The 27,840-nt window shown below is 39.1% G+C and overlaps 1 protein-coding gene across 1 annotated transcript in view; it reads right to left on the reverse strand.

Moving 5' to 3' along the window:
• SPHKAP (SPHK1 interactor, AKAP domain containing) overlaps positions 1-27,840 on the reverse strand; it is a 145,102-nt gene that overhangs the window by 25,650 nt on the left and 91,612 nt on the right. The window contains exons 5-8 of the mRNA XM_058533432.1: positions 23,600-23,659; positions 21,605-21,739; positions 14,983-15,238; positions 10,094-13,871 (exon numbers count right to left, since the gene is read on the reverse strand). Coding sequence (XP_058389415.1) covers positions 10,094-13,871; positions 14,983-15,238; positions 21,605-21,739; positions 23,600-23,659 — 4,229 coding nt within the window. The remainder of the gene's footprint in view (positions 1-10,093; positions 13,872-14,982; positions 15,239-21,604; positions 21,740-23,599; positions 23,660-27,840) is intronic.

Here is a 27,840-nt window from a genome sequence, read left to right on the forward strand (position 1 = left end):
CTGCAATCCTCAGAGAGCTGATAAGAGACCTAATAGGCTAGAGGCTTACAGCAATTGTAAGGCCCTGAGCCTAACAACCTGCCACACTGGGGGCATACTCACTTAAAAGAAATACTGCAACACAAATGTGGTATTAGAACTTAAAGCCAACTGTGCTGGGGCTCCCCACACCTGATAAAGAGACTGAAGGGCCCACAACAACTACAAACAGCTGAGCATTACAACAGCTGGCTAGGAGCATAACTCAGCCTCCCTGGGCGCCTATAGGGAGAGCTAACAGGCCACAATAGAAGGACACACGTAGCCCACATAGGGGTCACCCCTGGAACATTGAGAACTGAGGGAAGCACACTGGAAACCTCCTAAGGCATCACTTACATAAGGTCACCTATCCAAGAGCAGGAGACTTAGCTGACCTACCTAATACGTAGACACAAGCACAGGGAAAGAGGCAAAATGAGGAGGCAAAGGAATACATTCCAAGTAAGGGAACAGGACAAAACCCCAGAAAAGGAACTAAGTGAAACAGAAATGAGCAACCTACCCAACAGAGAGTTCAAACTAAGAGTGTTAAGGATGCTCACTGATCTGGGGAGAAGAATAGATGAACTCAGTGAGAATGTCAACAAAGAAATGGAAGGTATAAAAAAGAACCAATCAGAAATGAAGAATACAATGCTGGAAATGAAAAATTCATTAGAGGGACTCAAAAGCAGAGGATACAGAAGAACGGATCTGTGAGCTGGAAGAAAGACTAGAAGAAATTACCCAAGGTGAACAGGTAAAAGAGAAAAGAATTAAAAAGAGTGAGGACAGTCTAAGGGACCTCTGGGACAACATCAAGCGCACTAACATCCGTGTTATAGGTGTCCTGGAAGGAGCAGAGCGAGATAAGGGGGCAGAGAATCTATTTCAAGAAATAATAGATGAAAACTTCCCTAACCTAAGGAAGGAAACAGACATCCAGGTACAGGAAGCACAGAGAGCCCCAAACAAGATAAACCCAAAGAGGCCCACACCAAGACACATCATAATCAAAATGTCCAGAATTAAAGATAAAGAGAGAATCCTAAAAGCCGCAAGAGAATGTCAAGTTACATACAAAGGAAACCCCATAAGGCTATCAGCTGACTTCTCAGCAGAAACCTTACAGGCTAGAAGAGAATGGCACGATATATTTAAAGTGCTAAAAGGAAAAAACGTACAGCCAAGAATACTCTACTCAGCAAGGTTATCATTCAAAATGGAAGGAGAGATCAAAATTTTCCCAGATAAGCAAAAATTAAAGGAGTTTGTCACCAAGAAACCAGTGCTACAAGAAATGTTAAAGGGACAGATTTAAGCGGAAAAGAGAAGACCACAAATAGGAAAAATTATCTATTTCCATGATTAGAACGTAATGGATACAAATGCACAAAAAAGAGGTTAGATATGATATCAAAAACATAAAAGGAGGGAGGAGGGGAGTTAAAGAGTACAGCTTTCAGACAGAGGTCAAACTAAAGTGACCATCAATTCTGTATAGAAGAAGTAAGGAACAGAGAAGGACTACTACAACACTGAGGAAAAAAAAATAAAAAGTTAAAAAATGGCAGTAAGTACATACCTATCAATAGCTACTTTAAACGTCAATGGACTAAATGCTCCAATTAAAAGGCATAGGGTGGCTGTCTGGATAAAAAAACAAGACCCATATATATGCTGCATACAAGAGACACACTTCAGACCTAAAGACACTCACAAACTGAAAGTGAAGGGATGGAAAAAAGATACTCCACGCAAATGGCAATGAAAAGAAAGCTGGGGTAGCAGTACTCATATCAGACAAAATAGACTTTAAAACAAAAACTGTAAAAAGACACAAAGAAGGGCATTACATAATGATCAAGGGAACAATCCAACAAGAGGATATAACACTTGTAAATACGCACCCAATGTAGGTGCACCTAAATATAGAAAGCAATTATTAACAGACATAAAAACAGAAATAGACAGTAACACAATAATAGTAGGGGACTTGAACACTCCACTTACACCAACGGATAGATCATCCAAACAGAAGATCAATAAGGAAACATTGGCCTTAAACGACACACTAGAACAGATGGACCTAGTAGATATATACAGAGCATTCCATCCAAAAACTGAAGAATACACGTTCTTTTCAAATGCACATGGAACATTCTCCAGGATTGATCACATATTAGGCCACAAAACAAGTCTCCGTAAATTTAAGAAGATTGAAATAATACCAAGCATCTTTTCTGACCACAACGGTATGAAACTAGAAATCAACTATAGGAAGAAAATCAGAAAAGCCACAAATACGTGGAGATTAAACAAAATGCTACTGAACAACGACTGGGTTAACGAAGAAATCAAAGAAGAAATCAAAAAATACCTGGAGACAAATGAAAATGAAAATACGACATGGCAGAATTTATGGGATACAGCAAAAGCGGTTCTAAGAGGGAAGTTTATAGCGATACAGGCCTATCTCAACAAACAAGAAAAATTTCAATATGTGTTGGAGAGGATGTGGAGAAAAGGGAACACTCATACACTGCTGGTGGGAGTGCAAACTGGTGCAGCCACTATGGAAAACAGTATGGAGATTCCTCAAAAAATCAAGGATAGAACTACCATATGATCCAGCTATTCCACTGCTGGGTATTTATCCAAAGAACTTGAAAACACCAATTTGCAAAGGTACATGCACCCCTGTGTTCATTGCAGTGTTATTCACAATAGCCAAGACTTGGAAGCAACCTAAGTGCCCATCAAGGGACGAATGGATAAAGAAGATGTGGTATATATACACAATGGAATACTACTCAGCCATAAGAAACGATGAAATCCAGGCATTTGTGACAACATGGATGGACATTGAGGGTATGATGCAAAGTGAAATAAGTCAGAGGGAGAAGGTCAAATACCGTATGATTTCCTTCATTAAGTAGTAGATAATAACAACAATAAACAAACACATAGGGACAGAGATTGGATTGGTGGTTACCAGAGGGGAAGGGGGGAGGGAGGAGGGTGAAAGGGATAATTGGGTACATGTGTGTGGTGATGGGTTGTAATTAGTATTTTGGTGGTGAACATGATGTAGTCCATGCAGAAATAGAAGTACAATGATGTACACCTGAAATTTTTACAATGTTATAAACCAATAAAAAAAAATTTCAAATAAACAATCTAACAATGCACCTAAAGGAACTAGAAAAAGAAGAACAAACAAAGCCCAAAATCAGTAGAAGAAGGGAAATAATAAAAATCAGAGCAGAAATTAATGAAATAGAGACCAAAAAAACAATAGAAAAAATTAATAAAACCAAGAGCTGGTTCTTTGAAAAGATCAACAAAATTGACAAACCTTTAGCTAGACTCACCAAGAAAAAAAGAGAGAAGGCACACATAAGTAAAATCAGAAATGAAAGAGGAGAGGTTACAACAGACACCTCAGAAATACAAAAGATTATAAGAGAATACTATGAAAAGCTATATGCCAACCAATTCGACAATCTGGAAGAAATGGATAAATTCTTAGAATCATACAACCTTCCAAAACTGGATCAAGAAGAAGTAGAGAATTTGAATAGACCAATCACCAGTAAGGAGATCGAAACAGTAATCAAAAACCTCCCCAAAAATAAAAGTCCAGGACCAGACGGCTTCCCTGGGGAATTCTACCAAACATTCAAAGAAGACTTAATACCTATCCTTCTCAAACTCTTCCAAAAAATTGAGGAGCGGGGGAAGTTCTCTAACTCATTCTACGAAGCTGACATTACCCTGATACCAAAACCAGACAAGGACAACACACAAAAAAAGAAAATTACAGGCCAATATCACTGATGAACATCGATGCGAAAATCCTCAACAAAATACTAGCAAATCGCATACAACAATACATTAAAAATATACACCATGATCAAGTGGGATTTATTCCAGGTATGCAGGGATGGTTTAACATTCACAAATCAATCAACGTAATACACCACATTAATAAAATGAAGAACAAAAATCACATGATCATCTCAATAGATGCAGAGAAAGCATTTGACAAGATACAGCATCCATTTATGATAAAAACTCTGAATAAAATGGGTATAGAAGGAAAGTACCTCAACATAATAAAGACCATATATGAGAAACCCACAGCTAATGTCATCCTCAATGGTGAAAAACTGAAAGCTATCCCTCTAAGAACAGGAACCAGACAAGGATGCCCACTGTCATCACTCCTATTTAACATAGTATTGGAAGTCCTAGCCAGAACAATCAGGCAAGAGAAAGAAATAAAAGGGATCCAAATTGGAAAGGAAGAAGTGAAACTGTCACTATTTGCAGATGACATGATTTTATATATAGAAAACCCTAAAGAATCCACCAGAAAACTTTTAGAAGTAATAAACGAATATGGTAAAGTTGCAGGATACAAAATCAACATACAAAAATCAGTTGCATTTCTGTACACTAACAACGAAGTAGAAGAAAGAGAAATTAAGAATACCCATTTACAATTGCAACAAAAAGAATAAAATACCTAGGAATAAACTTAACCAAAGAGGTGAAAGATCTGTACACCGAAAACTATAAAACATTTCTGAAAGAAATTGAAGAAGACACAAAGAAATGGAAAGATATTCCGTGCTCTTGGATTGGAAGAATTAACATAGTTAAGATGTCCATACTTCCTAAAGCCATCTATAGATTCAATGCAATCCCTATCAAAGTTCCAACAACATTTTTCACAGAAATAGAACAAAGAATCCTAAAATTTATATGGAACAACAAAAGACCCCGAATAGCTAAAGGAATCCTGAGAAAAAAGAACAAAGCTGGAGGTATCACACTCCCTGATTTCAAAATATACTACAAAGCTATAGTAACCAAAACAGCATGGTACTGGCACAAAAACAGACACACAGATCAATGGAATAGAATCGAAAGCCCAGAAATAAACCCACACATCTATGGACAGCTAATCTTTGACAAAAGAGCCAAGAACATACAATGGGGAAAAGAAAGTCTCTTCAACAAATGGTATTGGGAAAACTGGATAGCCACAGGCAAAAAAATGAAAGTAGACCCTTACCTTACACCATACACAAAAATTAACTCCAAATGGATTAAAGACTTGAATGTAAGACCTGAAACTATGAAACTTCTAGAAGAAAACATAGGCAGTACGCTCTTCGACATCGGTCTTAGCAACATCTTTTCAAACACCACGTCTGACCGGGCAAGAGAAACAATAGAAAAAATAAACAAATGGGACTACATCAAACTAAAAAGCTTCTGCACAGCAAAGGAAACCATCAACAAAACGAAAAGACAACCTAACAATTGGGAGAAGATATTTGCAAACCATATATCTGATAAGGGGTTAATCTCCAAAATATATAAAGAACTCATGCATCTCAACAACAACAAAACTAACAACCCAATTAAAAAATGGGCAAAAGACCTGAACAGACATTTCTCCAAAGAAGATATACAGATGGCCAACAGGCACATGAAAAGATGTTCAAAATCACTAACTATCAGGGAAATGCAAATCAAAACTACAATGAGATATCACCTCACGCCCGTCAGAATGGCTATAATTAACAAGACAGGAAACAACATGTGTTGGAGAGGATGTGGAGAGAAGGGAACTCTCATACACTGCTGGTGGGAGTGCAAACTCGTGCAGCCACTATGGAAAACAGTATGGAGATTCCTCAAAAAAGCAAGGATAGAACTACCACATGATCCAGCTATTCCACTGTTGGGTATTTACCCAAAGAACTTGAAAACACCAATTTGCAAAGGTACGTGCACCCCTGTGTTCATTGCAGCGTTATTCACAATAGCCAAGACTTGGAAGCAACCTAAGTGCCCATCAAGGGATGAATGGATAAAGAAGATGTAGTATATATACACAATGGAATACTACTCAGCCATAAGAAACGATGAAACCCAGCCATTTGTGACAACATGGATGGACATTGAGGGTATGATGCAAAGTGAAATAAGTCAGACGGGGAAGGTCAAATACCGTATGATTTCCTTCATTAAGTAGTAGATAATAACAACAATAAACAAACACATAGGGACAGAGATTGGATTGGTGGTTACCAGAGGGGAAGTGAGAGGGAGGAGGGTGAAAGGGATAATTCGGTACATATGTGTGGTGATGGGTTGTAATTAGTATTTTGGTGGTGAACATGATGTAATCTATGCAGAAATAGAAGTATAATGATGTACACCTGAAATTTTTACAATGTTATAAACCAATGTTACTGCAATAAACAAAAAATTAAAAAAAAAAAAAGGATATAGAATTTTGAAAAGAAAAAAAAATAAAATGATGTTTATTATATTTAATCCAGGATTTCTAGTTGATTTGTATGAGAGAATTTTTCAGGCTAGCTAGAACACCAGACTGCTTGAAATGCAAGTCTCACTTCAATTGTTCACCTGGCTGGCACCTTATCTTCCTTCAGATCTCACCTCAAATGCCAACATCCTATCTTAAGTAGCTGCTTCCCCCAACCAGTTATTCTCTATCACATTGCTCTTTTTATCTTTCTCTCATCACACTCTACAATAATATTTTTTCTAAGGAGTTTTTCGATGTACATTGTCTGTCTCTCCCATTGGTGTGTAAGAGCCCTGGGGACAGTCACCAAATATCTATTTTCTTCTGCATTTGCACCCCCAGGAACAGTGTGTATCACAGAATGGGCATCAAATATTCGTTGGATGAATATTTTTTTTTCTTAAAGCAAATATAAATGAATATACAGCATAAAACATGTTTCTAAAAAATCAGATTATGTCAGCAAGTGCAACATGTGAATGCTCAGAATTCTTAGTTTGGTGTTTATACTTTGTGGTCTCAAATTGTCAAAAAGTTAGATAATTATTCTTCAGTAATCCCAGAGAGGGCAGCTAAGTTAAGAATACATTGCTTGGGCCAGCCCCGTGGCCTAGCGGTTGACTGCGGGCGCTCTGCTGCTGGCGGCCCGGATTCGGATCCTGGGTGCGCACTGACGCACCGCTTCTCCGGCCATGCTGGGGCCGCGTCCCACATACAGCAACTAGAAGGATGTGCAGCTATGACATACAACTATCTACTGGGGCTTTGGGCGGAAAAATAAATAAACAAATAAAATTAAAAAAAAAAAAAAAAAGAACACATTGCTGCCCAGCAATAGGATAATATTTTCCCAGAAATCAAGAACGGTGCTACCCTAAATCATTTAAGTTCTTTATAATTGAGGGATAATTCAGGTATCTGGACAACCGTGGTGGCATAAAATTCAACAGGTATTTCAATTTGTGCATGACTTTCATAATGAATTCTGACGTTGTTACCCTTTTATCAAATAAAAAAGTAAGAAAGTGATTTTTATTTTAGTATGTTTAGCTTTTATGAAGTCTTTAGTAAGAATTATGAAAATGCCATTCAGAGAGCAGCTTAAAAATATCTTCAGGACATGATACCTCCCCACCTCCAGACAGGATTGACGCCTGTGTCACCCACCTCTCTCGTGTCTAAGAAGGTAGGAACTCTTTCATAGGGAATTGAGTTCTGCATTTAGCTATTTTGACACATGAAATCCCATGAGAAAAACTCTGAGCTTAGAAAATGTAGTCTAAATAAGACTAATTTCCTCCCTTGCAAATCCTGGGAATTCTGTTTTAATAAAATTCTCCCACTGTTCATAACAGGTTTCTCTTGGGAAAAATATCTCCTGGAATAATGGCAACCATGTACCCTAACCCCCCAACAACAACAAAAACCATAAAGTAAATATTTGTTGAGTGCTTATAATAGGTCAAACACTGAGTTAAGACATTTATCTGCATTTCTTATTTTTCTTTTGGTGAGGAAGATTGGCCCTGAGCTAACATCTGTGCCAATCTTCCTCTATTTTGTATGTGGGATGCTGCCACAGCATGGCTTGATGAGTGATACGTAGGTCCATGCCCGGGATCCAAACCTGTGAACCCTGGGCCACTGAAGCAGAGTGCATGAACTTAACCACTACACCACTGGGCCAGCCCCTGCATTTCTTTATTTAAATCTTAAGAATCTTCTTATGATGTAATTATTATTATTATTATTACCACCTATAGTTAAGTAAACTGGAGTAGAGAGATGAGGGAACTTCTGCAAGGAGACATAGTTACAAGGTTAGTTAGTGGAGTTTATGTTCTGTAACAATTCTTTATACTGCTTCACACACACAAAAATATATTTAATACTTTAATAAGCACTTAGTCCTTATGTTTTGGAAGCAGATCCAGCACTCAAATTTCTAAGACTGATAATTCCACATTCTTTTTTCTTTCATTGTTGGAAAACCAAATCAGAAATCCATATCATGAGCTGAGAGAATATGTGCTTGGGTCTATATAGAACACAAATCTAAATCAGTTGGAAGCTTTATTCATACATATTTCCCCAATTTTTTTGAAAGTCCCTACATTGTATCTAAGTACTATATTAGTGACATTTAACTCAAAATTGTATAACAAATTTTATTTATCTTCAGTGACAATCACTATTTGATTTGAACCTACAACCATGAATCTTGTTGAACTACTAGTTCATGAATGCTCCCTAATTAGGTGATCTTCTTGGACTAAAAGTTACAGCTGGTTTATGATCTCTGTGTTCAAGGAGACTCTAAATCAGACAACTGGAATCTAAAATAAGGATTTTTACATTATCTTGTATCTCAAGTTATTCTAAATAATTACACTTCAACTCTCATCACTTTTAAAAACTTATAATTCTCCATTATCTCTGAAGTTGGTGAGTAATAAAGCGAGGCATGGAACTCCTGTAAGATTGATAGCCAGAGAAATACTGATGTATAAGAACTTGTCTCTGGTCAGCTTGGCCTATACTTCATTTGGTTTAACTTCTTATTCTTTTGCTTGTATGTTTTCATACTTTCTTCCCCTTGCATTCTTCTGGGATTTAACCCAGTTGGAAAGTTAAGTTCTTAGCACTAAGTGGCTAAGAAAGAAATACTCAAATGCACTTGGACCACCCACCACCCACACCTCGTAATGATGCTCTTTAATGATGGTGAGCATCAGCACCTGAAGATGGATCCCTTTTGCTTCCCTGGTGGGGGTGGGAACGTACTGGGGAATTCTGAGAGCTGTTGAAATTTGATGAAGGCTGTGTTCAACTTTCTATTGCACTGAAACATTAAAAAAAATCACAGGGTCTTTGTACAATAGGCATATGTCTCTGAAAAGACTACACTGGCCATTTCTCCAACTTATGTTTTCCAAGGCCAGTAGCTTAGTTTTTGTTTCTGTTTTCTTCAACTTTAACTATAGACCCCAAATTTAAAAATGATATAATGGTCTCATATTCAAGAATCTTATGAATTTTCTTTATAGAAAATGGGAGTTGTAAAAGGAATTGATACTTCTTTAAGCAGCTTGAGAGAAATAATTCTTTTGTCTCATATTCCAGATGCATTGTCACCTACATCACAATTTTGTGGAAAAGAGCTATTGAAATAACAATACTCCAGTGTTGCTTTGCACTATACTACCATGATTATACCAGGCATCTAAAGGGCCAACACTTGTGGGACATGGTGTCCTTGCAAAGATATTTAGAACAAGACAAAAAAGAAAAACTTGAAAGGAGAGACCCTAGATAAAACTGATGCCAAAATATTTAATGTCATATTCCAATATTAAAATTTATTTAACTATAACTATTTTCAAATGGATAAGTTCACATAATTTTCTTTTTGCTTGAAAATTGCCATGAATGAATTTTGAGATATTAATTAATAATTATTATGGGAGATTAATTTTGATGGGGAGAATGATACTTTATTTCCTCTGTTATATAAATGAATTGAATTTGTTTTAGAAATTAAAAAAAACATTACTTCCAACTTTCTATTATAATTGAGTATTAACCCAGGGAGGTCATTTACTGTCTCAGGAATTCAGTTATTGTATCAAAAAAAAGTCTCTAAGATTTAGAATAAATATTAATTAAGATGCAAACTCCAGTCCCATGCACCCTGTCTAGTCTGAGAGATCATCCACTCACCTACGGTTTTGGCAGGCACGCAGAGCAGTGTCTCCACCGCTCGCCACATCTGAGACTTTTTCTTCTTTCAAATGCTCTTCTGCTTTCTCTAGGGGGCTGCTTTTGGAAAGGAAGTGTTCAGGTTCTCCAGCACACTCTTCTCTCTGATCTGTTTCAATCTGAATTAAAGGCACTTCCCTAGAGCAAAGTGATGGCCTGGTGTGGCTTAGAGGGACAGCATCATGGCCTGAGGAAGTTTCCTTTTTTGAATCTAAATCGTTGTGGTTTGTAAGAGGAGCAGCTTTGCTTGGAGACAACTCTGGGGGATGTTTGCTTTCAGTAAGAGAGTCTTTCCTTGGGTAATCAACAGACTCCTGAACAAGAAGCGTTGGCCCACTTTGCGCTCTAGTCGAAGCTAATCTATTTGCACACTTCTCCACTTGCGAGGGAGAGCCCCCAGAAACAGGTTCAGCATCAGCTGCCTCGGCGTCATCCACTATAATTTTGTTCTTGCGCATGAGGGCCTCGATTGAATTTGCCCACGTCTCATGAATTAGCATGTTTGTGATGTGGTCAGTCCCACCTCTCCGATACAAGCAAGAGTCAGATTTGCAGAGCCCCGATGAGGAAGCACTACTGACTGGCTGTACGCTTAGGAAATCTTGCTGGCTGTTTTGAGCAAAGCTGTCTAAGGAGTTGGCTTTGATGGGTGCATTCACGGTCAGCCTGGCACCCAGGGACCTGCTATCTGGCATGGACGACTGTCTATAACACAATGGGGATCGCAGAAAAGGTGACAGTAAGCCGGCTGTCCAATCCTGGCTGCTTCTTCTGGAGGAGGTGCCGTCTTTGCTTTCTCTTTCAATGTCCCTCAGCATGTACCTATAGAACTCCTCCGTTATGCTCTCAGTGCTGGACTGCTTAGAGGGACAGCTTGGCCTCACACTGAGGTGGTCATTTTTCCGGCACGCCTGTTGTATAGCTGAGTTCAGAATGCTGCTGGCATTCTTGCCTGCATAGTAATCCAGCAATAACTCAAATCCTCTTCCTTCATTTTCCATCTGGTTCACCATGAACCTGGAAAACTCATCAGTGATGCTCTCACAGCTCGACTGCTTGGAGACAGAGCTGGCCCTGCTAACTGGCTGACTTAGGGTACTCATTAAACCCAGGCTATTTACAAACGCCCTGGCGTTAGAGTCCTCCTCTGGAATGCTTTCACAGCTGGAGGCCTTCAGCCGATTCCACCTGTCTCCACTGAGTAACCGATTCCGGGTATAGGTCTGGGCCTGCCAAACACCGTCCACCATGGAGAACTCTGTTAGGTTCATGATGTTGGCTGCCACTTCATTTGCAAAAATATTAACAGAATCTGGAACGTCCTCAACGTTCATAGACTCGTCCACAACCCTGTTCATCAGCTTCTCTTTAAGCTCCGGGTGCTCATCCGTTTTCCTCTTGATCTCGCTGAGCCGTGGTGGCTTGTGTTTCCTTACGGTGGCCCCACCGGCCTGGCTCTCCTTCCTTTTCAAGGATCGGCAGGATATGTTTGGGGTAACCAGAAACTCATTCCCTCTTTTCCACGCACAAAACCAGGGTTGTTTTCCATTTGAGTTGTCAAGGCAAATCGCTGCGATTTCAGTTGCCATGGAAACAATCGTCTCTGCTAATTCTTCTGCAAAGTCTGTAATGCAGTATACGTCTGCTTGTTTTGCCTGGAGCATGGATTGAGCAGGAAGCAGCAAGTCATTCCCTAACAAAGACAGGTTAACTTGAACTTCATTGTTTACAGGTGAGGCACCATTGTAGTTTTCTTGGGCATTTGCGTGGCTGCTGTCCTCAGCATCCCGGGAACTGCTGCTGCACTTCCCTACTGTTGGTGTCCCCTCTCCCTCTGAGGAGGATCTGCATTCATTTTCATTGGGACTGAGTATCTGATGAGGGTTTTTTGTATCCTCTCCCACATCTTTTCCTTTCAGATATATCTCCTTGGGGGATGTTTTAGCAGTCAAAGAATCAGCCACTCTCGGACTACAGGACAACTCAGATTGCAGTGTGGGGTTCTGGAAGAGGCCTGGTTTTACTGGGCCCTTGTTATCTTGTTTAACATGCACATCGTCTACCAGATCATTGATAACAAGACTGGTGCTATTGCTAGGTGGATGGCCACTGGAGTATTCGGTGGCTTTTGTCCATGCTTGACTAGCAGCCTGATCAGACAGCTGGCCATCTAGGTCTGTTTCCCTCCATCTGATGGTCTCCTTAGAAAGAACTGTGGGACATTCACCAAGCTGTATAATATGGCTCATCTTCTTGAACGTGAAGCATATCACTTTGAAGAGCAGTTGATGTGTACTTTCCATTAAGGTGTTCAGAGTTTCAGATGAATGCCTGCCATCATTGGGGTCGACTATTCTATTTTTCTGGGGAACTTCATCAATGGAATGCTTCAGGATAACATCAGAGAGAGTCTGTGCCAGTTCATTGCCCGTAACATTTTCTGAGCACAAGCTCTGAGGCTTGGAAGCAGTTTCTATGATTCTCCTGGTCATGGATTCCATGAGGTCTCCAATACTGCTGTAGGCATTAGGTTTCGTTAAAACCAGAGCAGCCTCCTTGAGCAATGCCTCTGCAATGGCTTCATTCCCCAGCTCCATGCTCCTCCCTGTCGCTAGACTACAAAGTGGGGGGATTGCTGCAGAAGCTTCAGCTGCAGGCAAGAGGCCACTTGAAGCCACAGGGCACTTCGCCTCTCCTGTTTCACCCAGGCCACAGACAGCAATGGCACTCGCCACCTGAGTCATGCCACACAAAGCAGATGGAAATGAGTATTCATTGATGGAAGGTTCCTTGAGTACTCGGGATGCTTGAATTTGTAGCAGTTCATTGCCACCCATTGGATGGTTTGAAGCCAGGGATTCTTGCTCCATTTTGAATCTTTCTGTGGCCTGTGGACTAGAAATGGTTCCAATCACAGTGGCTGCATAAGCTAATGCTATTTCTAGAGCACTCTGGGGGTGTCTGCTGGTGTTCTCTCCAGAGAGGACGCCTGAGGTTTCAACAGAGACTTCTGTCTTGGGCCACGAGGAGATGCCTGGCTCAGGGGTGGCATCGCTGCCCTCTGGACTCTGAACAATGACTATTTTGGGGAGCTCATTCCATGACTGAGGGACCATGATATCTTTTGTGGAACAGCCACTGGGAAGCAGAGCACTTCCTACAGAAACACTGGCGGCAGATTCCTGGGGTAGCGTAGGTGGAGACTGAGATAATCTAATAAATGCATCTTGCAGCACAGACTCCGCTAAATTTGTAGCATACTCGCCAGTTGTGACTTCTCCTGGTTGTATGGGAGGAACAGAGTTTGTTCCGTCTTCATGGTCTCCTGGGTCTAAGCTGCTGCCATGCTCAATGATAGTACCACATGCAGAAGGTCCATCTTTCTTAACCATCCTGGAGAAGTAAGCAGCATCTGGAATATACAGTGTCTGTGATTTTTCCTCTTGACCTTTACAATTTTCTGAATAATAACAATTTGTGGCTGGTCTCTCGTTCTCTACAGCTTCACCTTTCCATTCTGAGGGCCTCGCTGAGGGATCTAGACTCTGCAAAGTTGTGTCTTCTGCTACTTTTTCCAGAGATCCTTCTGTTTTAATCAACAGTGTATGATATTTGCTAATGTATTTGTCTTCCAAAGTATAAAGCAACTTTTCCTTGTTGTAATTCCATTCCTCCTGGATGGCTTCCTTTGGATTTTTACTTTCCAAAACATGGGCTGAGATATTTATATTTTCATAACCTAGAAGAGAAAATGAGGGCCATTATTAATTTTTGGATGGCAGGTTCTCATGAGTCTAAAATAACAATTACTTTCTAAAAATGCCTTAAAAGTACCAGGTGTTTTTTTTCCCCTAAAAATAGCATTTTGAATGTTTCTTCAAGAAAAATGAATCTGAAAAAGTTTTTGAGTTCCAGTATGGAATGCAACCCAACAAGATAGCTTCCAATGGGGGATATGAATGTAAGCACTAGAGTGAAAGAAGAAAGTGTTTGGAAGACTAGGGCTGGTCACCATTCTTTAGGAGGAAAGTAACCCAACAAGTGCATCTTAGAGCTTCCCAGTGGGTACAGAGGGAGGAGGGAGGATGTTTAGAGCAACCTCAATAGTGGGCCTTGTGCAACGATTTGCTCTGAAGTTTGCATAGGACTTGCCCCAGAAACAGCGGCAGTGATATCTGGGGCAACCCTTCCTCTGTGGCTAAGAGTGGGGAAGAGGAATCCATTGTTCACTGAGCTCTATTAATGAGTCAATCAAAAGATGAATGAATGAGTGCTAAGCACTCTCCTGGGTTATTTCCTTCTGTCCTCACAATAATGATAGTTAAATATAATAAATATATACAGATTAATAAAATAAATATAATAGTGCTAGAGGTACTATTATACTCCTAAATTATGGATAAGGAAAGTGGAGCTGGAAAAGGTGAGATAACTGGCTCCAGGTTTCACTGCCTCAAAGAGTCAGTGCTAGAATTCAGGACAGTTTAACTTAGCTTCAACTACTAGGTGGCTTTTATGGAAGTCTTAGGGAAGTGAACTTTCCTCCCAGTGATAGTCTCCATCTCTTGGCAGGCAGGAGGATTTCCCTTTAAAACAAACAGATTTCCTTCAGCATCCCTAAGGCATCTTTAGGGAGTCTGGACCCGTCTAACCATTACTGTATTAAGAGCATTAGTCAGCATCCCCACTAGCTTTCTCTTCCCCACCTCTCCTCCCTAAACTCAGTAAGTGAAGATTGTGATGTGTCAGCCAAACTGATGTGGCCTGAAACTTTTCTGAAATTTCACCCAGACCTTTTTATAGGGTGACTCATTTCAGGATGCACATTCGTTTTATGGGAAAGTTCTCACCGTTGCTGTATTCTTCCACCTCGCTTTCCTCCTCTAAGTGCTCTGAGGCGGTGAGAAAGTCTTCCTCAATTGAAGACAAGGAACAGTTTGTGTCATCCTCCACTTTCAAGATGTTCGTTTCCAGGTGGAGCTGTCGCTCCTGCACCAGTTCCAGGCCAAGCAAAAATTTGTTGATTTCAAAGATGATGCAATTGGTACTGTTTGGTCTGTTCCCTCTTGCACACTGGACCAGGCAGATATCTGGCAGCCATGGACACTAAAAGTGGAGGAAAAAAGGCACTTATTAAAAGAGAAAAATAAAAAACCATTGCCTCTGACCTTTCTTCTTCCACTAATATCTCCTGTTAGAAAGAGTGGGGACCTTTAAAATATTTGGAATATTTCCTGGGCTTATATTGATGAACTGATTGAAAAAAATTCAAGGAATGCTTAGGAACATCTAGTACCCAGAAAAAGTTTGACTTAGGGGAAAATAGACCAGTTGTATCACATATTTTTGTTCTCTCCCTTCAAAGCAAAAATTGCACTGGGCAAAGTTAAACAGGCCAGGAAGACTTTATTCAATGCTATTAAAATAGGGGACAGAGGGCAGAACTGAGTTGGATCACAAAACCACTGAAACAAAAAGCAATAGGGTTGTTAAGAGCTGTGTAGGTGTAGGAGGATTGTAGGCCATCTGTGTTTACTAATTGGCTCTACCCAAAGGAAAAGGAAACTTTCCTGTATCTTCATGGCAGGAGGTAGTTTTGCAAATTGGAGTGAGGTGCCCACTGAAGTTAGGCTCCTGTCCTTCCACAGAGATAGGAGTACTATCTTCTTTGATGATTATATTTCAAAGAGATGATTCCTAAGTCTTTGAGAAGGACATTCCTGGGTTGTAAAACTGGCAAGAGGCTTTTAAAAAAGATTTACGTCTCAAAGGGGCAGATAAATAGTTTATAAGTTTTCTAAAGTAAATTTTCTAAGAAAAGGGAGGAGGGCCTGGAGTTAGGAAGAAGGCTGTCTAAAGTTTAATGTTGAGCCCATCTTGGGCACCCCTCTTGATTAAACTGAGTCCCAGTTTCTCAGACCAATATCTTTTCCTTCATTCGTGATATTCACTAAAACCTCTGCCAGTATTTCAGATGTGTATCAAGTCTTCTATCAACTACAGTTAGAATTTATCATTTGTATTGCTCATCTGAAGAAGCAGCCAAAATGTGATTTAAAAAAATCCACTGGAAGTGAATTAATTGCCTTTAAAAGATCAGTGTATGGGGACAGCAGTGATAAGAAGGCCCAAATCATTGAATGGTGTCCCAGTGAGACCCGTTAACTCTGTTCAGTTCTGGGGTTACAAACTGTATCCCTATTCTCCACTACATATCTTCACTATTCATATTGTTGTTCATTAGGATATCCATAAAAAAGTTTCAATTGCTTGTGCACAGATTACTACTAAGTTACAAACATGTCTGATGCATCAGGGTTTTCATTTTTATAAAAGGACCAATATGCTGATTTATAGCAATTTTTAAGAGAAAATTCTTTGAATGAAAATGAGAGTTAGTGGGTAGGGGGAAGCTAAATAAATTCATCTCAAAGTAGAATCTGAAATGTTTGGGAAAAATACTTTATGTTTAAATGTTCATCTTATAAAAATTATTTAAATCATATGCTTAGCTGTGGTTGGAGTTAATTGGATCTAATCCTAGTTAACTGGCCATTTTGGAATCCCTGAGTCTGAATATACGCGTGGTTGAGTGGTATGTGTACATACAGAGAAATGCGTACGTATAGACATTCAAATTGTATTTCTGCAAGAAGTATATCTTTTTCTTACATAGATATCAGTTATCAATCTCTTTGATTGGATATTATAATTAGAGTAATTCTAGGAGAGATGATTATAAAATGAAAAATTCTATCATTCTCCATGGGGTCTAAGGATCGATCCCGAGGGGGCTCAGAAATAGAATTCATCAATGTGCTTATGTGATTAAGTCTGTTTTTCAATAAAGATGGTCCATTACCTTGCTTTTCAAAGTGTAGGTTGTGGGCCAGCAGCCTAGGCGTCACCTGGGAGCTTGTTAGTAATGTATAATCTTAGGACCCACCCCAGATCTACTAAATCAGAATCTGCATTTTCAACGAATCTCTTGGAGATTTCTACACTCATCAACGCTTGCGAGGTACTGGTCTATAGCTTTTATGAAATTCACACTGGGTCTGCAACCCCCCAAATGGTGAGGAACTACTGATAGAGTAACAGTAGCTGGCTTGATTAATTTTCTTTCCACTGATTTCAGACATATTATACAAAATTGAAATTTACCGCAAATTTTCTGAGTGCCTGTTATATGCAAGGTATGCTGGGAGGGGCAAACATGAACCACATGTTGCGGGGGGAGGGACACAATATACTACCAGTGGGTCAGACATAAATAAAAATTATTATAAATTGAACCACAGGAAGTTGCCATATTTGCAGGTCAAAATGATTGTATATCGGTCATTTCACTTCATTCAGATTAAATATATATAACATAAGGTAAAAAGTGGTAGGAATCAAAAGAAATATTAACAAAGCAATATGAAAAATTAAGTAATACTTCAAGTTAGACAGAGAAATCCTGTTATTCAATGTGCAATGCTACACAGCTATGGTATTTGTAGAAAGAAAATATATTTTCTTAGCAATCTTCTTGAAAGTAAATAAACATCCTGGGATGTTTATTTAGGTAAATGAAGATCAAACAGTAAAGCCTATAAAATAATGGCAGGTATTATTAAATAATTTTTATGGTAGTCATTTAGGTGCTTTGCGTATCTTGTTACCTCCGATGCAAACAATTTTCTATGAGGTTGGTGGTGCTATTGCTCTTTCACAGATGAGAAAACAGAGCCACAGAAAGGCTAACTGGTTCTCTCAAGGTCACACAAAGCGAAGAGCCAGCATTGCAATCCAGGTCTGTTGGACTCCAATTCGTGCATCCTTTCTAATTCTCCCCATGGCATCTGGTCCAACCAACAAAGATCCAGCATCCGCAGAAGATGTGCAATTTGGAAAAGACAGTGGGTTGCACCTGGACCTCCTCAAACTCACGCATGCTCAGTAAAATTATGTGTTCATCTCATAGAAAGGACAGTCACAGGAGTAGATCTTATTATTGTACACAATAAGCATCTCAGAAAAATTTTCTTCTGTAGGAAAATAATTGACTTTACTTACATTTTCCACTCAGTATTTTACTTGACTCTTGACTATTGTAATGATTATTTTTCTTAAGATATTTTTAGAGTCTTATCCTAAGACTCTACTAAGAACAGTTTGAGGAAGGAAAAGGCAACTGCTGTGCCCCCCCAGTGTTTGTAGCTCACTGGTATGTATTCATTAGTCTTTTGAGACACATATGCATGGACAGTTGTGCATGTATTTATATATATTTGATAATATTCATAAGAAATAAGGTCTGAGAAGATGCCAGACTGCAAGGAGGTAGCTCCATGAGAGCAAGATGTCTGACTTATTTACTCCACGTCCTCAGCACTAGATACTGTTCAGCTCTTAGGAGGTACAAAATAAATATTCATTGAATGAATGAACACATGGACGAATGAGGGATGTTATGAATATTTTCTTACATTTTTCCAATTGTATATTTTAATTGTAAAATAATGTAGCAACATAAAAAAGCAGTAGAGTCATTTGCTGAGGTAAAAAGACATGAATAAACAAAGAGGAAATTGCTCATAGATAACAAAACTCCTCAGGAAGCAGAAAAGCTACTCTCTACATTAGCCTTGTAATAATATTGTTCTTTTCTGGGCCGGCCCTGTGGCTTAGCGGTTAAGTGCGCGCGCTCCGCTACTGGCGGCCCGGGTTCGGACCCGGGCGCGCACCGACACACTGCTTGTCCAGCCATGCTGAGGCTGCGTCCCACATACAGCAACTAGAAGGATGTGCAACTATGACATACAACTATCTACTGGGGCTTTGGGGGAAAAAAAAAAAAGGAGGAGGACTGGCAATAGATGTTAGCTCAGAGCCAGTCTTCCTCAGCAAAAAGAGGAGGATTAGCACGAATGTTAGCTCAGGGCTGATCTCCCTCACAAAAAAATAAATAAATAATATTGTTCTTTTCTTGCCCAAAGGAGCCTAGCCAGTATGTAAATAGATGATACTCTTGTGGTTCTTAGTGTTCTACTCTGCTACCTTATTTTGCTTTAAATAACATTTTCTTTCTACTTCACCTTCCTTCAATTTTTTGGATAGGGAAAGAAAATAAAACACATTGCATTCGAATATCCTTTGTACTTCTCAAGATGCTTTCATATTATTTCATTAAATCACTTTGACTTGTCTCCGAGAATGGAGAAAAGATATTTTTTTAAATCTCCATCTTACAGAATAGGAAATCAAAGTTAAGAGAAGTAAGGTAATTTGTTACTACTGAAAATTTTAGGATGACCGCCAAAAACCTTCTTTGGCATTGTAATTTCCTGGGTCAAAGGTGTCAAGTGGCTTGTTGATTCCCTTCCTCACAGGGTCAATGGGAACATTAGCTATGCCCTCGGGACTGATTTAGACTTCCGCAATTAACCCAGCTCAAGTTCCCTCTGCCAATATCTCCATCCTTCCTTACAGATTAATAGGTAGCCAACTTTAGTGGGGCAAGGCAGCCAAACAGAGAATATCCCTAAAAGAGTAGGTACCTGCTAATATGGGATTTAGCATTGATATGGTGCCCTAACATTGCTGATCTTCTAAAACATATGGATGTGGTACCTACAAAATGACGTAGGCCTTTGGGTGATCACTGAAGGGTGAAGTGTCACATAGGAAGTGATGGAGACCCTTGGAATAAAGAAGCATGAAACGTTTAAGAGTGTTGTAATTCACAGACAATTCTTAGGAAAAGTATGCAAATTTTGAACATGTTTTGATGGATGATCTTTAACGAGTCCTGGGCAATTTGACTCTTCCTGACCCCAGTGAACATCTGTGTTTCTTTTGTGACCCAACATCAGTCACCCTTCTTCTGGTTCTCGTACCCTGTGCGGTGCCATTTTCTGGCCCACTCACAGTCCAAGTGATTCATATGCAGTTAATTCACCTTCAGCTCCAGAGGTGATCATGTGACGCAGGCCTGGCTAATCTGGACACCCCATTCCTCAGGCCATAGTGATTAGTTCAGAAATGGGCATGTAATACATGAGAGCCGACAGAGCACGAGACTTTTGCTGGGAGCCACCTGGAAGAGACTTTCACTCTTGCTCAACTTGAACCCAAAGGAATATTGGCTCCTTGAGGGAAGAGCTTATCTGATAATGGGGAAAACAGAGAAAGCAGGAAAGAGGCCACAAGAGAAAAATCCATGTCTGGAGGACATTTTTCAAGTCGCAGTATCTAATCTAGCCACTGGATTTTTTAGTATATGAGACAATACATTCTCTTTGTGTTTAAACCATTTTTCTGTCATGTTTAATTAGAAATCCTAACAGGCCTAGTGCAGAAATGCTCTTAAAACTCAGGTTTGAAAATTGCTTTCGGTCATCATGGTTTTGCCCAATATAAAGAGAGGGCACTTAGAACCATTTCTGTGTTCTCTTTTCAGATGATTAATTTTCTCACTAAGGAAACGTGTTATTAGATTGACTGGGAAGAATTTTGTTCTAGTCTTGATTAGCAAATTATAATGGGCTATGCATAGATTTTTACAAAGCATCTGGTGTAGAGCAAGAAATAATGAGCAGACTTCTGAGTTTTTTTGATATTTAGATGGATTGAAGAATAAAAGAAGATTTTAAAGTTTTCCAGCAAAACTATAACACAAGAAAGAACAATTTTGAGGAAAACAAATGCTCACTATATTCATCTGTAGCTGTGTCATGTATCGCTATTGACATATCTCATTTGAGAAAATTAGCAATCTCTTATACAATGTGCCTTTAGAAATATTTTATATATTTTTCTGTAAATTGATTAAACAATTTTAAATTGTTTCATTTTTCTTCAAGTGTTATAATGATTTATTTAATAACAATGAACATCAGTACATTGAATGAGAATAATAGTATTTTAATTTCTAGTTTATTTTTAGTAACATTCTTTTCTTCTGGGAATTTTATTCTTTGGGGCCAAGAAACTCCCTTTCCATCCTTGAGGCTGCTATCCTGTATTTATTAGGTTGGCTGGTTTGGTGTATCTTAAGAAATAAATAACGTGCAGAAAGAAGAATTTGTGGGATTCTGTGACCACATGGTATAAATTAGAATTTTGCTATTATTCCTGAGACAGAAAACAATTTGGTCTTTGATTATCCAATAGATTTGTAGAAAACCAAACTAACCAATCAATGCCTGTGTGTCTGCTCTAGTTTAAGTGCACCTTAGCACCATGAACTTGAGAAGATACTAAACGTTAGGAGTTGGTATAAGGGAAGCTCCGTCAAACTCTGAGTGGCAATATTTAGGAGAAAAACAAATGAAGACTACTCTTGGCTACCAAGACATTTTTGATACTTATGTTACGGGAGCTTAAGTGTAGCATCTATTTGGGATTCATACTGATTTGTGCCAAGAGCTGACTACAGATAACTTATCACTAGTGAATACCTTATCAACAGTTTATATTTCTTACCTGTGAAACTTCAAAATCTGTCTGGAGATTTCCAGATGTTAACCCACTTAGGAGGACAATTTCATTTTCTTTTGGCTGTTGGACGTTCATGGAGCTGATAAGTTTTGGAAGATCTGGTGAAACGTTGACCAATTTCTGTAGAGCAAGAATCTTTATTAGTTTGGATGATTTCTTTTCACTTTCAAAACACTACCCCAAAACTATTTTTCTTGCAAAAATAATCTATTCACACTATTGCTCATACTATAGATTACTTAATCTACTAAGATTATTGCTAGGAAAGATTGTGTAAAATTGAAGCATAAAGCTTTAGATTGGAATAGAAAATTCCTTAAAAATAAAATCTTAAAAAACTTTTTAGTTTTAAATTTTCCAAAGTAAACATTTAATAACTACTGTCACACACAGTGTACTGTTTTGGAAATTTTTTCCTTTTAAGACCTTGAATTAGAGACTTGTTGACTAATAATCATCTCTCTAATAAAGTCAATAATGATAATATTAATAATAAATTAATTACTAACATTGATTTTATTCTATGTACTAGGCACTAGGCTAAAGACTTTACATATGTTACATCTCACTACATTTTTTTTTTTTTTTTGGTGAGGAAGATTCGCCCTGAGCTAACATCTGTGCCAATCTTCCTCTATTTCGTATGTGGGATACTGCCACAGCATGAATGATGAGTGGAGTATGTCCGTACCTGGGCTCCAAACCCGGGAACCCAGGCAGCCGAAGCAGAGTGCGCAGAACTTGAGCCACTCAACCACAGGGCTGGCCCCTACATCTCACTACATTTGTGTCCCACACCAACCCTGTATGGATTAGGTGCCTCTATTACTTTCTTTTTACATATAAGTAACCTGAGACCCAGAGAAGAAGATTAGTAACTTGCACAAGTTTATGCATCTAAATCAGTGCCAATATGTCTGCTCTTAGGCACAGCAGAAGACTATCTCAAATAACTCACATAAATTCTTCGAACACACAGTTCTTAAGATGCCAACTTGCTTGAGTCCTTCTTGTTCTCTCTTTGATGGACTTTGCACCATAATTCCATCAAATAAAATCATCTGTATATTTCTTTGGAAAATCCCTCCTGCACTACACAGATGAATGATATTTGGAGCTCGGTGGAAATCCATAATGGATAATCTGTATGGGGAATTGGGTTTGAGAGGCTTCAGGTGCAACATTGTCAAGAAAAAATATTATAGGAGGAAGTGAGTAATTGCAGGTCTACTATTCTGTGATAATCAAACTGCAAATAGTATGCTGTTATACAATAAACACCCAATAATGTTTATACCGAATAGGAGATCAAACCATCTTCAGCTTTGGGCATGAAATGATGATCATGTCACACCAATTAATTCTTCCCATTGTACCCACAGTTCCCTGATCCCTTTTCACACAGTTTGCCTCTGTATATTTGTGAAACTTGCTTTCTCAAGTAGACAGTTCCAAAGGACTCAGTGAACCTTCAAGTTCTTATCACGATCCTCACAACCTTGCATGAGCTTAGAATATTTAGTTGCTGTAGAGTGTAAAAAGTTTGAGTCCTAGATGAGCACAGGGCTGAGAAACCAAGGTTAGAGATAAAACATTTGATGAAAGCAGCAGGAAGGAGCAAACCTGAGAGCCAGAGGGAAGGGCTGACTGGTATTAAGCAAGTTTTGGAAAAACCTAAGTCATCTCAGGGTGTTTCAGAGTGGAGAAGAGGAGAGCAGAAAAAGTCACTTGAAGGCACTTGTGGGCAGGAGAAAGCACCTGCTTAGAGAGCAGCCCTGTCTGCTTGATAAAGCAAGTTTCACAAATATACAGAGGCAAACTGTATAAAAAGGGATCAGGGAAATGGGCTGTGATGAAATCATCCAATTAAAGAGTCTCCTACCAAAAGAGCATCATTTACAGATGAAGTCATGTTGGTTCTCTCATCAGTGCAGCCAGCCCTTGTAGAGAGCTCCTGGAGAGTCGAGCTCCAAGCATTACCTGCTGCAGGTGTTCCGTGCTGCACTCATCCTTGTTCACATCCAGGTTCACAAAGCAGACCTGGGAAAGGGCAAACAGTGTCAATTAAGTGAAAAACCTGGCAGTTCTTTTTGAAGAAAGCAGGAATCAGTTTGGGGCAAATGATTTGAGGGTCCTACACATATTATGTAGTTGATCTGGCACAGAAACAGCCATTTCACCTTTGGGCTTCTGTGTGATCTCCAACATCCTGCTCATGATTCCCACCAAACTCTCTTCCTTTCACGGCCTGACAAACAAAACCAAGCCTATTTCTATTAGAACCAGTGTAAGAGTCACAACAAAATCTTCAGGTTTATGAAGCGTTATCGAATCTCTTGAAATAGGCAAAAAAAACTTGCAATACTCTAATCCTCTGTTTATAATAACAATGAACACTTCTCTCCATCTGCCTCTTTCCTCTCCTCATTTCCTGCTTCCTTTGTCCACTCACTTTTCATATCATGTGTGATAAATGGGTTTCTCTTTGTCTCATTGTTTTAGTTAATTTTAATTTGTTGAATCTTGTATAATTTGCCTCTTTTAGCCATCTTAAATAAATGCCTGAATAAGTATGAGTATAAAAATAATAGCTACAATATGAGATAATAATAAAGAACAGCAATAAAAGAATTGTTATAAGTTAAATCTCAAATACATCACATAGATAAATACTACTATGGGCATTCAGATGGGAGTGGGGACAAGAAAACCTAGGGAAAATTTTCAAAGGATGGGATATGTTTTTGAGAGATCAGTAGGATTTCGGCAGGCCAGGAATGGGGCAGGCATTTCCTGGTGGGTCGGATAGACTGAGTGGCACTTGGAGGCAGGAAAACTCAACACACTGTAAAGAAACAGGGAGGAAGGGCGTCTGATTGCAGCACAGGCCTGAGAAAGGGAAGGGTTAGAAATGAGGTCTTGGAAGATTCATGTTGAATGCGATTATGCAAATGAGGTTTTAGAATATTTTGCTAAAAATCGTCCAAAAGGTTTTACTCTGAACAAGTTGATCCTATCATATAATACTGAGAAAGTTAATTATCTGGATGTTTAGTCAGATGTTTAGACTTAAGTATGTGCCTGTAAGCATAGGGGGTCTTCAGATTTCAGTTAGTTTGGGGTCATGGTTTCTCAGAGTCCATTTTTTTTTTTAAGGTTAAAAAACATAATTGAAAGATTTTGGGAAAGACTTTAAAACTAAAATAGTTATACATTGCTAAAGTGTAAAGATCACTACAGTTTACTCCCAAATAATGGGATATTTCCTCGGCTTACAATACCCTTGCAATGCATCCCTAGGAAACAATATCTGCTGTTAGGAATAACTTTAAGGGCATTTGGGAGGAAGGAAAGTCATGAAATGCCACCCACACTCTCATTCCGAGCTTCTCTTCCTTCGGGTTAATAAGATGGGTCCATAGGGAGGAATTTGGCATGAGCCCTTTGTGGACAGTGCAAATGGGAGCAAAAATAGTAGGTGGTACTTGGAAGGAGTTCATGATCTAGAGTAGTTTGAGAATATTTATATAAAAAGTGAAACTTTACCCTTGGAAAATTGGTTCAATATCCACTAGTACTCAGAGACTTTTAATAACAGCAGCTGGGAAGGAGGTTACTGAATTGATTAGACAATTTTCCACTCACCTTAAAGAAGGGTGCATTACCTTGCCCCTGGGCATCACAAGGCTCTTAATACCTTATCTTACAGTGGGAGAGGACAAAGCAGAGACCAAAGAAAGGCATCTGTAATACAGATGATCCTGGACTTACAGTGGTTTGACTTAGAATTTTTTGACTTCACACACACACATTCAGTATAAACTGTACTTCGAACTTTGAAGTTTGCTCTTTTCCCGGCTAGTGATACATGGTACGATACTGTCTTGTGATGCTGGGCAGCGAGCTGCAGCTCCCAGCCAGCCACGTGATTATGAGGGTAAACAACTGATATACTTACAACCATCTGCACCCAGGCAACCACTCTGCTTTTCACTTTCAGTACAGTATTCAATCAATTACATGAGATATTCAACACTTCACTACAAAACAGGCTGTGTGTTTTGATGATTTTGCCCAATTATAGGCTAATGTAAGTGTTCTGAGCACGTTTAAGGTAGGCGAGGCTAAGCCATGATGTTTGGGAGGTTAGGTGTATTAAATGCATTTAGCCTTAGGATATTTTCAACTTACTATGGGTTTATTGGGATGTAATCCCATCGTAAGTGAAGGAAGACCTGTAATGATTTATCTGCCCTCTGATATTGTCTTTAGTTCTCTGAAGATGAACTTTCTTTTCATTCCCTCTGGGCTGCAATGTGAAACTCGGCCTATATTTGGAGGAAACCCTCCACACTTGCTAGCTGGGCCAAGAGTGGAACAACACAAGACATAAGATGAGCACTTGCTTATACTTGGCACATAAATCTTTCTATATCTTGTTGGTAGGAGATGGTCCAGGTTTTTAGGGCCTGATGTACATACAATTTCAGCAGAATTTCTTTAAGAAAAAGAATAAAAAAATTGAAAATTCTGAATTAGGTATGCAAGTGGCTATTCACTTATTTAGAAGGAGAAAAGAAATCACAACAAGCATCAAATTTAAGAAAGCTCACAAATACCACAAACATGACAACTTCCAGAAAAATGATATTTTAACTAACCAACTGCCCATTACACCTCCATAATATTTTTTTCCCTATATTTTTGGCTCCATACTATTTGATTGTCTCTTCATATGACAACAGTTTTATAACATAATTTTCTCTAGAGAGAATAGAAAGATAATTCAGTCTTACTCTAATATTGTTGATAGATTTGTTTTCAGCTTTGCAAACTTTTACTGATAATGTCTTATACATTTTCCATGTTGTCAAATTTAGTGGGAAATCACTATAAATTTCTTTCATATGTGCGTTGTTATAGGCATACTCATTACTTTTAATACTGTTACAGGTTTGTGCTCTGCAAACATAAGAATTTGGATAAATTCTCTTTTGTTTGAATCTCATTAAAAAAGAAAAAGAAATTCACAGGGCGGTTATAGTTTTTGATGCTGCATTACCAAATAAATTCCCTCCCAGAGAGAACTTCTGTGTTGACTAGTCATCAGTGAGAGCCCAATTTTGTATGTCTAATTTCACATGTCTGATGACTGGAAGAATTCTCCACAGACTAGCTTCTGGAACATAAACCTTGTCTTCTCTCCACTACCTATATATTTCTGGTGTTGGGGATGGTAGGACACGCTCATTTTGTGAAAGCACCTCTGACCTGACACCTTCATGTCACAACGTCTGATTGAGTTGCCACTGTTGATGGTGGGAGTATTCCTGGAAGCCATTCCTACACGTGGATGGCTAACCATCACTTAACTATACATGAGAGTGACCTCAAGCTACATAAACATACCTCACGTAAGCTTAGCCCCACTCAATTTCCCTTAAGCCAGACCCTACACATGTCTGTGGCCATTTCAACGACTCTTAACGTAAGGGGAGATAAGATGCTGAATGGAAAGAGACAGCTGTAGTTAAAATATCTTCCTTTTGAAAATCTTACAAAAACATATAACTATGTGAGCACATTGCTAAGTCCCCTCTCAGGGCCCTGGGAATGGAGCCTGTGCACCTAAGGAGCCCTGAATTTTAAGCTTTGGTGGTTTTACAGTAAATCCACATCATGGTGAAATGGTCCATGTGATGTGATTGCTCTCTGCATATGCTCACTCTCTGTGACCTTGGGCTCTTTACTGGAGATTTAGGCATCCACTAATGCTAAACTCCAAGTGGAGAATATAAGACAAGCCTCTGTCTAGCAGAGCTTGAGAATGGTGTGTATGGGGTAGGGGTTTGTGTAGTTTGATGAGAGGATTAAGTGCTTTACATCTCCGATGTGTATGATCTTGGTGCTGGGTGCTGAGAAGACAAAAAATTCTAGGTATTGTTCTTGCTCTCAGGGAGTTCTGGTTTGTCTGGAGGCAGAACACGTTCCTTAAAACTATGAAGAACATTACTAAGTATTATAGGAGTGACAGGCTTATTGGCTGGGGAAGGAATTTGGGAGAATGGGGTCAATCACAAATGGCATTACAGAGAAGGATGGATTTGAGTTGAGCTTGGAAGGCAGGCAGGACACATCTAAAAACAGAAGAGGGAAAATGGCACAATAAATGGATGATTTTTCCCTGATCAGCACCTGTTGAGTAATGATAAGAGGCTCTG

Source organism: Diceros bicornis, chromosome 37 (assembly GCF_020826845.1).
Source record: "Diceros bicornis minor isolate mBicDic1 chromosome 37, mDicBic1.mat.cur, whole genome shotgun sequence".
Taxonomy (NCBI): domain Eukaryota; kingdom Metazoa; phylum Chordata; class Mammalia; order Perissodactyla; family Rhinocerotidae; genus Diceros; species Diceros bicornis.